The sequence below is a fragment of the Centruroides vittatus genome, unplaced genomic scaffold (genome assembly GCF_030686945.1).
Source record: "Centruroides vittatus isolate TY-2023 unplaced genomic scaffold, ASM3068694v2 contig_474, whole genome shotgun sequence".
In the NCBI taxonomy this organism is placed as follows: domain Eukaryota; kingdom Metazoa; phylum Arthropoda; class Arachnida; order Scorpiones; family Buthidae; genus Centruroides; species Centruroides vittatus.
In genome coordinates this window covers 85,053-99,796 of record NW_027122266.1, presented here as the reverse complement: position 1 = coordinate 99,796, position 14,744 = coordinate 85,053, and the positions used below count along the sequence as shown (strand labels likewise).

The 14,744-nt window shown below is 26.3% G+C and overlaps 1 protein-coding gene across 1 annotated transcript in view; it reads right to left on the bottom strand.

Annotated features, from left to right (window-relative positions):
- Positions 1 to 12,732, bottom strand: part of LOC136977770 (coiled-coil domain-containing protein 125-like) — a 33,392-nt gene extending 20,660 nt beyond the window's left edge. Inside the window, exons 1-4 of the mRNA XM_067273319.1 lie at positions 11,997 to 12,732; positions 10,970 to 11,040; positions 8,521 to 8,607; positions 1,200 to 1,357 (exon numbers count right to left, since the gene is read on the bottom strand). Coding sequence (XP_067129420.1) covers positions 1,200 to 1,357; positions 8,521 to 8,607; positions 10,970 to 11,040; positions 11,997 to 12,360 — 680 coding nt within the window. The 5' untranslated portion in view covers positions 12,361 to 12,732. The remainder of the gene's footprint in view (positions 1 to 1,199; positions 1,358 to 8,520; positions 8,608 to 10,969; positions 11,041 to 11,996) is intronic.
- Between the last annotated feature and the right edge of the window lie 2,012 nt (positions 12,733 to 14,744).

Here is a 14,744-nt window from a genome sequence, read left to right as displayed (position 1 = left end):
AGAAGTCTTGCACCCTTGATGTGTGTGCACTTCATGCTAAAACTATTATCTAAGACAGTGGTTCTTAACCTGGGTTCGACCGAACCCCTGGGGTTCGGCGAGTCAGTCTCAGGGGTTCGGCGGAGGTCAACCACCTGACGTCATCGTGACGTAGAAACCGTATTGGTTTCGAAAACTAATGCTACATAACATGTGTTCTATTGGGAAATATGCCTATATTTCCTAATAGAACACCTATTATACCTATGTTTTGAATTTGAAAAATTATATTTTATTTTTCCAATTAAAAGGGGTTCGGTGAATGCTTATATGAAACTGATGGGGTTCGGTACCTCCAGCAAGGTTAAGAACCACTGATCTAAGATAAGATGCATGCTTGAAAACATTTAAAGTATTAAATTTTTTCAAAAATCTAACTCTAAAAATTTATTGATGTTTGTAGTTTATCTATATCCTGGCCTTCATCTCAGTATATATTTATAACAGAAAAATAACTCATTAAATAGTAATCTGTTTCTACATATTGAAATTTTAGAAAAATAATATTTCTCTCTATATTCTCTCATTTTATTGTAAAATGATGACATAATTTTTTTTCTTAAAATAATAAAATAATTATGTTACACATAATCATATCATTAGCATTATTATTACAATTATTATTCCTCACATTTAAAGCTTATAAAACAAGGGAAGTCGTCCAGTTTCTAGTGTATTATTCACTCAGCTATCACCATTCCAAGGAGATGTGAAACTTCTAAAGGAAGCTAAACACTCAATTTTCAGAGATCTGTTTTTTCAGAAATGCTTGAGAATAGGCTCTACTATTTGGACAAGGAGTTGTTTGTGTATAGATCTACATGTTCACCTAGTTTTGTTTGAATCAGAGACCCAAATATCTTACCCTCTCCTTATAAGTCATAAAAACCTTCTTAATGTAATGAAAAAGATTGTTTTAATTTTTCATTTTATTTTATCTGAAAAGTTATGTTTTAGTTCTACTTTTCATAATTGGACTTTTTAATTAAGTAGAATGAAGAATAACTTGTAAATACTAGAAATTATCTATCACAAAAAACTTTTATCCTAGAAAAAAAAATTTGTAATTTTACTGTATAATCCATACAAGAAATAAATTAAAAATTCTCACAAGTTTTTTATAATAATAAAATTATGTACTGAAAAAATTTATTTATTACCTGTTATATCTTTCAAGCCAATTACGTTGACTTTCTGTTAACTGGCTTTCAGTGTAATTTAAAGTAAATTGTAATGAATTTACTTCCTTCTGAAGTTTTGAACATTCATTTTTTATAGTTTTTTCTACAGATTTGTTTTCTTGTTCAATTGCATTTAGCTGGAATAAAGACTTTTAATATAATTTATATAATAAATATTTTAGAATGAATATAAACTATATTTTAAGATATCCTTTAATAATAATTCTTATTAAAAAATATATAAACATATTATAATTTTCTGATTCTGTATTAAGCTTAGTTCACACTGAGCGCCATTCGCTGGTGAAAGCGAAAAACAGAGCGAATAACACGTCAGACATGACGTCGTTTCTGGCAAATTTTACCATTTCGCGAATCGCTTTGAAGTTCGGAACTGTTGAGCTTTTTCGCTAGCAAAAAAATTTCGCCACCAATCGGATTCCCGCTAGTTGTCACGTGGTTCTTGTTATTTTCGAGATGACTACAGAAACTTCCTATGCAACAGAGTAAATGTTGTAAATATGGATTTTTAATATTTCTCTCACCCAGCATCGTTTTCTTTTTGATGTATCTTTTTTTTTCAATAAATAAACAAACTGTAGAATATAACAAACGACAGAATATCGGAAGTGGCCATTTTGTTTTTCGAGATGACGTTTTCTCTCGCTTGCAAATGATTGGCTGCTTAAGATTCTCAATGGCTTTTCGCTTTTGGTTGTATGGGTCAATTTCGCTAAGCGAATAAAACTCGTTTTTCACTTTTCTCATTCGCTTTCACTATTCACTCAGTGTGAACTAAGCTTTACAATCAAAATATATTTCACACTTATTTCATATTCAATTTATTTACTTTATTATATAACCTTATATTATTATATTATTTATATTATATTATTAAAAATTAGATCACTATAAAAGAAATGAACAATTATTTATTGTGGCACTATTACAATGACAGGATGCAATTTTTTGTCAGTGTTCTCAACTTTTTAGTAGTGTCTAGCCCCTGTACATCATACTTTTCCTGTTAGCAACAGTCATGCCAGTCATCTATCTAACTCCATTCAAGGGAAATTTTTGAATTGAAATAACATCCAGTTTGCCCCAAAAGTCCATATATACTTAATCTGGGCCTCCTGCCCCTAAGTCTTCCATATCTGGTCTCAAATTTCATCTATCTAACTACATTCTTGAGATTAAGGAAGGACAGATGCCCAGACAGTGAGAATTTATAGGTCTTAATTTTTTCAATTTGCAGCCCAAAAATATATTTCATAAGAAAATAAAAAGAATTTCTAAGAATAAGAGACTATAAAAAATAGTAAATAGAGCAATTATTAAAAGCTACCAAAAATTCAATAATATAGAAATAAAGCATAAAAATAAAAGGAAAAAAGAAAAAAAAGGAATATTTTAAAGTTATTAGTATTAAAAAATATCTCTACTTTCTTCATGAAAGATGCTTTGAGCAGGAAACTTTATTGAAAAATATATTATTATTATTATTGACTGCTTAATGAAAATAAAACTAAAATAAAACTTAAAATAAAATAAAATAATAATAGCTTAAAACTTAATTTTTATTATCTGATAAATGTTAAATAAAATATATTAAATATATAAAAAGTTATAAATAGTAGAAACTTATATAAAAATTTTTTTATATAAGTTTAAAAATATATTGATATACAATTTATAATTAAAGTAAAATGGCTAATTGTTCTATACTTTCTTTTGGAATTTGAAGCAGCTTATAATATAATCAAAAGTCTTTTACATAAGTTTCTTTTAATTACAGATTAAGAAACATTATTATGATATTCATAACTGTAGTGTCCTAAAGATAAGTGTATAGCTTCAAAGTGGCTAAAATTTTCTAATATATTTTCACTTCCAGAAAAGCAGCATAAATTGAATTTACTTTTAGTTTTCTCTCATTTTTCAAGATAATAGAATAAATTAGATTATTATTTTTTTATATTTAAATACCACGATAAAAGAATAGAAAGAATAGTTAATATGAACGAGGTTAGTTTAATCTCAGTAATATTCTTATTTATTTCTTTAATAATTTTTCTTTTCTTTAATGGAATAGCAAACAATTAATACTCTAAACTTCTTATCATTTTACAGTAACCAAATTTTAATAATTTCTAAAAATTTACTTAAATTATTTTTAAGTAAAGTTAAAAATTAAAAATAAATAATGTCAAATTAAATAACACATTTTTTGAAGAATTAATTTTCTATATATTTGTATTATTGTATTTAGCAATTCCACATTATTAAATAGTAATGATGTATCTATATAAATGCATATTTAGATTGTTTATATACCTTGTTATTATTGATAGTAATGTAAAATATAACACAAAAAATAAAATAATATACAGTAGAGTCTTGTTGTACACAGTACTTTACTGCAGATTCATATTTTAATGATTACGTTAACTTTTGGATGCACAGGAGTAATTCTAACTAGTAATGCATTACTTCTATTATTAAATTCAGTATATATAATAAAAGCACAAGTAAAATGTTTTAAACACATTTTAATATTTTTCTATTAACTGTAAATAATTATATAAGTATCTAGGCCAGGGGTGGCCAACAAGTCGATCGCCAAGCCAATTTTGGTAGATCGCTAGCGATGTCTTGACTTAATGTATTATATTTGTAACCGAACGCAACTGTGTGCATGCAGTTATGACTCTACTCACAAGCAGTGAGTGCACTTTGTACTGAAACAGTATATAAACATAGTATGTATTTCACACTTCCCCTTCCCACTTAGACTATGCCTATGACAACAAGTCGATCGCGACACATTTTTACGATAAAAAGTAGATCTTATGTGCACAAAAGTTGGCCACCCCTGATCTAGGCAATTATTTGCAAAAACTTTAGGAACACAAATTTGCATGACGTTTCGTGCAATACCTGTTGAAACACAAACACTCATATAAAACAAAACAAGACAATTTCATGCTGCTTTTGGAAAATTACTATCTAAAAAATTGTAATTAGATCCATAAAATTTTCAGTATTAATGTTATTAATAAAAATTATTGATTAAGATATAAATGAATATAAAATGTTCTGCTCTATTTTAAAAAATAACTACTATTATATTCAACTTCTATTACTACTACACCGAAATTCTAATTTTTAAATGGATATTTCAATCAAATCTTTGCAGATGTTTAATAATTTTTGTTTCAATTATTAATAACAGGAATACACATTATTTAAAAGCTTAATATATATTTATTAATATGTGAATATCAGTTGATATATAAGTTCTGGAAAATTAAATCAAATTATATACAGGTAGCCCTTGTAAAACACAACACTTCTACAACATGGTTTTGCTCTAAAACAGTTCAAAAATTGGGGAAATTCCCCATACAAAATTTCACAACTTTTAATTGTGAATTCCTTTATTCAATATTTTTATTTAAGTAAGCATTCATATTATCTCAAATTTGCCCACAAATTTTAGAATATTGAGATGTTTAATTTATTTTGTGCTTTTTGTCAGGTTTACTTTAATGAAAAAATGACAATGCAAATTTTTCCTTCCTTTCCTATCAACCAGGTGTCATTGTTATTGCTTTCAGATTTTAGCCTTTAAGATTGTCATCTATAAACTTTATAGATTAAATAAACTTACCCAAAAACGTTAACCTTTGTATTTAGTAAAGTGTTAGTAAACGTTTTTTTAACCATAGGTAAGTAATTATTCATAAAAATGACAAACAAACTACAGCTGTCTCTCAGTACTTGAACTGTTCCCAACTCAAACAATTCAGTATTTGAACACAAAGTCCTTGTTAGAATAAACGTGACCCACTAGAACAAATTTTCGATTAATAACATTCTTTTTTGTCATACATAAAAAATTTTTATGGTAAAAAAAAATAATAAAGACATTGTTGATATTTCTGATCAAGATCAGAAAAAAAGCTCACAAGATAATGAAACTTTGTAAAAAGAAAACTATTAAATAACTTCACTAAAACCTTTAAACTATACCAGCAAAAGTAATTTAAGTTTAGATACGTTCTCAATCCCCTTAGGATCTGTGTCAGGTCGTTATAACTAGAATGCAAAAGATTCAAATTTAAATATTTTCAAATAGTAGGAATAATAAACACTAGAACAAGTATATATCAAAATTCACATCTAGGTGTTAATTAACGTTAAATTTAAAATGAAAATTAACATAAAAAATTAACCAATACATTTTCTTATAAATCTTAAGTGAATTAATTTCTTATTTTTTATAAATATTGTCTGGATTGTCAAAAAAAGGACTGCCATGCATGCAAAATGCTTGCCTCCTCCTTAAAATTGATATATTTCCCCTTTAATTCAGCTTTAAAAATTTCTAGAACTTCTAAAATTTTGATTTGATCAGTGCAAAGGGTCTAATGAGACTGGCTTGCTGTAGTTTAGCTTCTATGTCAGTGTCAGAAGTGTATATTGCTAGAGTAGTGGTCTGCTTTTTGTTTTGTATATCATATTTATGTTCTGCTAGCCATTTTTTAAAGGATCTCTTGATTGAACCAATGTACACCAGATCTCTATGAAATCTGTCATCCCTAACAGGTATACTATACACCCATGGTGCATTGTAGGCATTAATGATGTCTTTTTCCATTTCTTAATAACTTGTAGACTGATGGGTTACTCCTGTATGTTATTGAACATCCTCAATGTGTAGCAATTTCATTGTATAATCTCCAGTGGTAATCAATTAGTATGGGTTTGCCTGTATGGTCTAAACCCTTATTGTTGCCCTTGTTAAGATTGGAAGTGGTGTGATCATTCATTCTTTTAATATAGTTCTCTGCTAAACCTTGCACCACTTTTCTAGGGTAACCGTGTGTCTCTGCTATTTTTTCTATATCTCTTAATTCTTGCTTTGGGCTAACAATGCTTGTACAGTGTGTGAAGGCTCTTTTTATTTTAGTTAAATGCCCTCGTTTAACTAAAATTAATATTAACACATAATACAATACTTTTAGTTGTAAGATTCTAAAAATCTTTAAATTAAAATCCAAGTAAAAAGCTACTCTTTAAAATCCGACTTTGAGTGAGCTAAGAAGACAAAAAAAGGACGAAAAGATGCTATACTTTCATAATTTTATTAGTTCTATTTTTGGGAAATAAAACTAATAAAATTATGAAAGTATAGCATCTTTTCGTCCTTTTTTTGTCTTCTTAGCTCACTCGAAGTCGGATTTTAAAGAGTAGCTTTTTACTTGGATTTTAATTTAAAGTTTTTTAGAATTGAAATTTTACCGATCCCATTGGTTTTTTAAATTTTTTGAATAGTTTCAACTTTTAGTTGTGATTGTTAGTTAATTATTGATTGGAAATAAATTATTCATTGCTTTAATAAACATACTTCTCTTAGTAATAAAAAAAAATAGTATACTTTTGTTAACTTTTGGAACCTAACCCCATGTATTAGTTCTTCGTTTTGTATAGTATGAATTCCCATAACATGGCACTTTTTCCAAATGTAACTACTGTGTTATACAAAAAATACCTGTAATGTCATATGAGAGTTCCCGAAACGTTCAAGTTTTTAAATACATTTTAAATCAAAGGAAAATACAATCTATTTATTATGAGACTTTTCTATTTTTCTATATTTGTTTTAAAAATCCTTTCTAATAAAAATTTCACTTATATATTTTTAAATTGTATAATTTTTTATATTAATTTCATAAAAATAATAATGATGATAAACTCTCTTACTTGAAATTTTATATAAAGAAAGGTTCTAAAATTCTGCTACTTACTTTATCTTTTTTCTTTTATATATATTTTTAAATTGTCATTATTAAATTTCCATTTATGTAAAAATTATTTTCCTTTTAATTATTTCAATATTCTGATATTGCTATTGTTAAAAAGTTTCTATTGAAACAAAACCATATTTATTGTATATATCAGTCTAAAACAATAATCATTTGCTTTCAATTATGTTAAAATAACATTCTTTAGCAGCAGTATATAAATTGTATTCCTACTTAAACAAGAAATCAAGTAAATAGAAAAATAAATTGATTCTCACTTTGATTAGCTCAACATATAATGAAAACAATGAAATCACTTTATGGCAGACTCAACTTAATAAAATAGTTTATTGTATAATAAATATTCATTTTATCATGGGAAAAAACCATGTACAAAATATAAAAGTCATTTATAAAGCCATGTATTTTATAAAATTGTATACTTTGTGTATGACTTTGCAATGGACTCACAATTATTCAAGAAATAATCAGACTATATGGGTGGACATAAAAACTAGATAAGTCAATTAAGAAATTTAATACTGTTTAAAGTAAATAAGCAAATCAGTGATACATATGCAAACATTTTGAGTAATCTGCTTTTATCATTTTAAACAATATTTTAGTAAAAACAAAAAAAAGTTTGAGTAAAAAAAGACTCCATTAACATTTAAAAATTTTTTCCCTCTACAATTTTTACTATGTTTGATATTTATTACTATTCAATATAAAATTAATATTTCTATTATAAAATCACTTTCTACAGAAAATAACACTTTAGTACTGCTTGCACTCATTCATTCATTCTTTCTGCATGAAAAAATCAGATAACAGAATGTATTTCTTCTTTGGTGTAATTGGACAATGGAAAGTATTCATTTAAAAAATAATAAAACACGTAATAATAATACAAGATATGACATTACTGTTATCGTAAACATATAAATACACACCGCCACATCATGTTTATGTGGCACAATCAGTATTGCACCTGCTTGAGTGGATGAAGTCTTTCACCTTTTAACTTTCTCTCATATAAAACATATTATCTACAGATTTCCTGTTTATAAAATTTAATTATTTTATTGTGCACTGTTTATACTTTTAATTCTTCTATTATTAATTTTAAAATAATATATTAAAATTTTTTTGCCTAATTTTTAAATTCTATAAAAATATATTATATATAAAATATTCTATATTTATATAAAACTTATATTTTTCACTTATTATATAGTATAAAACTAATTATTTATATATCTTGTATCTACATATACTAAAACTAAATGTACCAAAGTATGTATCTATGTACAAACATGAGGAATGTATTTGTCCAGATGTGCATACATGCATGTATAAGAGCATTCTTTAAATAACCACACGATAAAATACATTATTAAAATCAATATTCTGTACATACTAATGGCATGCTATGTGCATTATTTTGCATATGTATATGTATATAAAGATAATTGAAATTTTATAATTACCTGTTTAGCAAGAACTTCACTTGCTTTATATTTACCATATAATAATTTTCTAGTGACTTCTAAATCACTACTTAATTTTTCTATTTTCTGAAATAAAATATATTTATTTTATTTTTTAACTTTTAAAATTTATTTACAAATAAAAGATAAATAGCTTTACAATAAATAATACCGTATTTTACGGACTATAACACACCTGAATTTTGGAGACAATTTTTCGAAGAAAAAAGTGCATCTTATAGTCCGTAAAATACAGTAATTATAATTACATAAAGTATATTTTATTTTTATAACAAAATAAATAAATAAATTCCATATAAGTTTAAGACAATGTGGAATTTTTTTTTAAAATTTTGTATCATAAATTCATTCATTTTTTAAAACAGTAAAACTGAATTCTCTTCATAAAAGTTCACTTTTAGCAAATAAATAAACCAAACAACTGCTTAGTTTAAATTGTAACAGTTTTATTAGTTTTATGAACTTTTAAAAATGATGTTATTCAGTATGATAAGTATTCTATAAAAATGAGCAAACAACAGAGAATATATTTTTTTTTGTTTTTGAAAAGCAAGAAGCACATCATATTCTTGAAGCAGTAACGAAAGCTAAATGAATGACGTTCTTAAATTTAAATAACTTCCACATCATTCTTATCTGTTCATTGTTCTAAGTTGAAGTGACCAGACATATTACCAAAAGTATCTATTAAAAATTAAACTAAGTAGTTGTTTGGTGTATTTATCTGAATTCTTTCATTATACATTTCTACATAAAAAAAATCTTATACTTTGACACTTTAGTGCTTCAATTAGCCAATGATATAAAGCTAGATTATTCACAAGCTATAACTGTACAAACTATTGATTGTTTAAATAATCAAATTACATAATTTAGCCTAAAGGTAGGTAGTTAGGCCACTATCTATCTCATGTTAAGATTAATTATTATAAATTAAATTTGATTTAAATCAATTATTACAGAATTATTAAGCAATCAGATTATGTAATTTTATTATTTAATAATTAGCATAGTAGTAGCCCATAATCAGATTTTATATATTATAAAAATAAATACTATGTTTGCCATGCCAAAATATTATCTACTTAAAGAACAAGATAACTACCGTCTATCAAATTCAAATAATTTTTAGTTACTTATATTATTATTATTGCAAGCACTTTCAACAATTTATAAATGTCATTTTCATGCAAAGAGGAGAATGTAATTTTGAAACATTAGAATAAAATTTAAATACAAGCATTAACTGTTAAAAAATCATCTTCAGGCTTTATATCTTTGATTAATTGATTATTGGGAAATATTTTGTTTGTATTTATATACAGGATGTTAGAATAAAAACATTCAGCAATTATATAATAGATAGCATACACTATATAGAGTAAAAATAACCTTAGTAAACAGTTCAAAAACTCAACCATTTCTGAGATATTAATAATAGTGCATGTTAGTATCATGACTAGTTTATTGGCATATGTGTGTCAAATATGATATGAAAAAAAGGATAACTTTGACAAATTTTTTTCTTGATATTTAATATTTATAGAAGGTGTTCCAGATGGCGCCCTTCCATTTCTCAGCATGCTTGGCATCATCTTAGAGTTACAAAAATTCCAGGTGTTTATGAGATTATCTTATAGAAACAGCTGCATTTTCAATCAATATTTACCAAAATTTTTTTGTTACTCTGTATGATGCATTTTATCTACCTTAATGGTGAATTTTTTTTAACACACTGTATTTATATATATCATGCTCTAGTGCAGGAATTAGCAACTTAAATTTTGTGATTACTATACCAAAATTAAACAATGCAAGGCTCAATGTGACATCAAATATGAATTTAGAAATAGTTACAAAATCAAATTTATTCATAAGAAGACTTTAAACCATTTAGAGGCCTAAATGCTGAGAAATTTCTAAATCATTCTATGAATTTATTACTATTTATTTCTTAAAGTCTATAATTATTAGTAAATAAAAAGTACATTAAGTTGGTTTTCTGTATTTTATGCACAAAATATAAAAAAATAAATAGTTTATTTTCTTAAATTAAATAGATAAAAGTTTTAGTAGTTTTGAAATTTGAAAACATACAATGTGTTTTGCAAGTAGTTTTGTATTTGACTAACTACTTACTACATTTCAATCCCCTGAAATACTTTCATTGTAATAGTATTTTTGATTAATTAAAATGTTAACTTTCAAATAATACCGGTATAGCTGAAAATACTTTTGGAATTGTATAAATCATTTAAACTACTGCCATAGGCTCCTAAATGTTGTTCCACTTGGTGCTCTGGAGCTTTAAATCCTCTACACAATGTAACAAATATGGATTATCTTTTACATCAATAATTATTAACATAATATTTTAATTAATTTAAATAATATTTCTATTAATGTAATTATTAAATTCTTATATTACCTCATATGCTAACTTTAATTCCTCTTTTAGGTTAGCAATTATTTTTTCCGAACTGGAATCATCAATAGTATCTAATTTTATAAAATTAAATGTCATTATTATAGATGCAAATTTTATAATAAATTAATGATTATAAAACTTAATAGTCACAATATAATATTAATATAATCCACCTATAAAATATAAATTACAACCGATTCTTTTATCAAAACTCAACAAGAATTAAAAACAAGAAACTGAAGTTTTACATTTCAATATTAACAAAAGGAATCAGCTTCAATTGTATTTCCATTAGAATAGAAAAGTTTCTTCCTCTTTCTGAATAGTTACAATTGAATGATTTTTTTTTATTGCTATCAAAATTTGCATTTTAAGTAACTTCAAAAGTTGGTATCCTATTTAGTAACAATATCAAGCTAATACATTCTGAAAATAATTTTAAAAATTAAATTTTAATTGGTCATGTTTTCTGAGAATGGTTGTGGGAGATGGTGGGGTGATCCCACCGTCACCATAAACATATAAACAATTTTTTAAAATGGTATGAGTTAAATTTACAAAATTTAACTTGTACCATGTAAATTTTGATAAAAATTGTTTTAAAAAATTAATTTGCAAATTATATTCAATACATGAGTACAATTCAATTCAAATTAATATATAATTACTAGCTTTTTTAATGATATTCTTCTAAGATGTGTTTTCAATGTGTAGACCAACATTGCTTTTTTTAATTATAAGAATTAAAGTACAAAAATAAACTAAACATTTGCTTCAGTTATTATATTATACGTATATTATTAAATAAACAGTAATCTGGTTGAATAAAATACAATATGTGTATAACACAGTAGAGCACACAATAAAAGTAATGTAGACAATATTAACGAAGATATTCTAATATATATATAACATTATTATTATCATTATATACTAAATCTAATCATATTTTATTAAATTTTTTGAGAAAGTTTTTACATAAATACAAAATCATTATAAAAATAAATACTTGTTTGAATATAATTACCAAAACAATTAGAATTTCTTTTTGTTTGAAATATTTTTTTCAGCTCTGAACTAAACGTCTCTCTTTCTTCTTCGATCAAGTCACATAACTCTTCCGAATTAGCACTGTCAGAATATTCTGAAGATAATGAATGAATTCCTAAAGGAGAAATTCTCTTGGTGTCATCTTTTGCATCACATAAATATGCAAAATGAGGAAACTTATTTTTACATGAAAAGTCTTTACAAGTACAAAAGTTTGGTATCCCTCCCGGTTTTAAACCCGAACCGTATCCCAGATCGCCAAGTAACAAATTATCTTCTATTTCTAACTCGGATATGCTACTAGAAGCAGACATATTTATTGACATCTTTGCTTTAATCATTTTAAAATCATTTTATTGGACGAGAATTAATCATGCGGTACGAACGTATTACTGACATAATTATGATGTATCAGTAACTTATAATTCGCGTGCGTCATTAGATTATCTTAAATTGTATAATGAAAAATTGAATTTACTATATTTATCAGCTTCACCGATGTGAAACTTAGAAACTGGAGTAAATCATTTCTTATTTTTTTTAAAATGATAATTATTATCTATAAAGAACTGACATAGGCTTATCTCGTTGGCTTGTTTCTTTCATTCTCTAAGTTTCCGAGGTTTTAAAACAAGAATTATCTCGATAAAGTACTGTACATAACATAATACACGTGTCATACGTCAGACATATTTCCTGTTAAAAACACGGCATGAAAACGAATAAGCTGCACCCTCGTGTCATTTAAGCGAATTAATAATTATGTTATTAATATAAATTATACTGTACGTATATTGATATTAATTACTATTGAAATAGTTTTAAATTTTATATTAAAAAATTTATTATGCAATATTATATACAAAATATAACGTAAAGATGCTTAAAATGTAATGCTATCGTTTATCCAAAAATAATAATGCACGAAAGATTGTTTCAAAGCTGCTTTTTTGTTTGCTTATATAAAATTTATATATTGAACATTGAAAAAAGTTAATTAAATATACATAATAAACAAATTTGGATCCAGTTTACACTATTATAATTTATCATCGGTAGTCGCGGGGTCTCATTCTTCACCCATGTTGGCCGACCTCGTTGTTATATCCAATCGTAATGAACATAATTGTTGTCGATTTTAAAACCTAAATATTCTAGTATTTCGCTTTAATTAATAAATTGAAAATACATTTTTTAAAATATTTTCATTGTAAGTAGCTTAACAAGACACCATCTAAGAAAACACCCAAATAGAGAAGGAAATATAATGGAACTTCGCTTAACGAGTATAATTCTTTCCAGTCTTACTCGTAATGCCAAACATTCGTTAAGCGAAACAGTTTTTCGCATAAAAATTAATGTAAAATACGATAATGAGTTCCACGCCGAAAAAATGCTCAAATTTTTTATGTATAACGTTTATTCCAAAAAGAAAAAAAATTGTACAATATACACTGCTAAGGAGCGTGAATCATCATCATCTTTTCCCTAGCGCGGAATGAACCATCCTGGAATGAGAATTCGATTTGCAGAAACAAAAAAAAAATCACAGCTAATATGTTTGATAAACACTCCAAACGATATGCCAAATGCTTGGGTTATGTAAAGGCTATAATTAAATATTAGAAATTAATTAATTTGACTAGAGGTAGGCAGTTATGTTTCAATCTCGTATTAAATTTAATAATTATAAATAGTTAATTTTTAATTCAGCATTGGCGTGCCGTCATTGGAAGCGATGGAAGCGCTGCTTCCACCTTCCAATGACCTTTCCTTGTATTTTATAAAATATAAATTTTCATATTTTAACGTACTTTTAATTAATTAAAATTAATATTTCATTATAACTGCATTGTGTATCTTTTACAAATTTCTATACTACATGTGAAAAAAACCATAAGATTGCTATCGTATATTCGAATAATTCGGTGGCGAAAGGAATGTCGAAACCGGGTCAGTTTCCAATCAGCCAGATTATATACCTTACGTTTCTATATTCAACGGTTGACTCAACAGTGAATTTTCCGTTGAGTCCTCCGTTGAACGATCTGACGTCACGTTTTGTATAAAAAAGAAACGTTTCCGTTGAAAGGGCACTTTTCAAAATGGCTGACTTCAGTAACGAGAAGGTAGCTATCGTCACTGTTTTGCTAAATAATTAAAGTAACTCGCTTAACTATTATTCGAATAAATCCTTTTATTCAAATGAACCCTTATCTGTATCATTTTCTTGTATACTTGGTCTTTCTTTAATAATTTTAATTAATTTCTTGAATATTTATATCATTAGGAAGACTTAAAGAGAGCCAAATATCGGTCGTAATCAATTTTGGACAAATGAAAAAAATCTTAATATTTCAATATTGACCAAATTATCCAACACAATCGTGCAATCACATGTTTTATTATATACAGATCGTTCATTAATCTGTCCGCTATTACAGCATCCACAGCAAGAGCGAATGAATAGTTTCTCTAAGCGAAATTTACTTCTTCGTGGAAGCTGCCATGTTAGTTCGTTGAATACTCAACGGTCTTTCAGGTCGTTGAGACCGTTGAGCTCAACGGTGAAACAGCGCTGACGTCACTAGTCTCAACGGAGAACTCGACGGTCCATTTAGAAACGTTTTCTTCTCACCGTTGAGTCAACAGTTGAATATAGAAACGTACGGATAGGCATTGGCGCATGAGCTTTACAGAGCACCAACATCACGGTTTAGCTGGT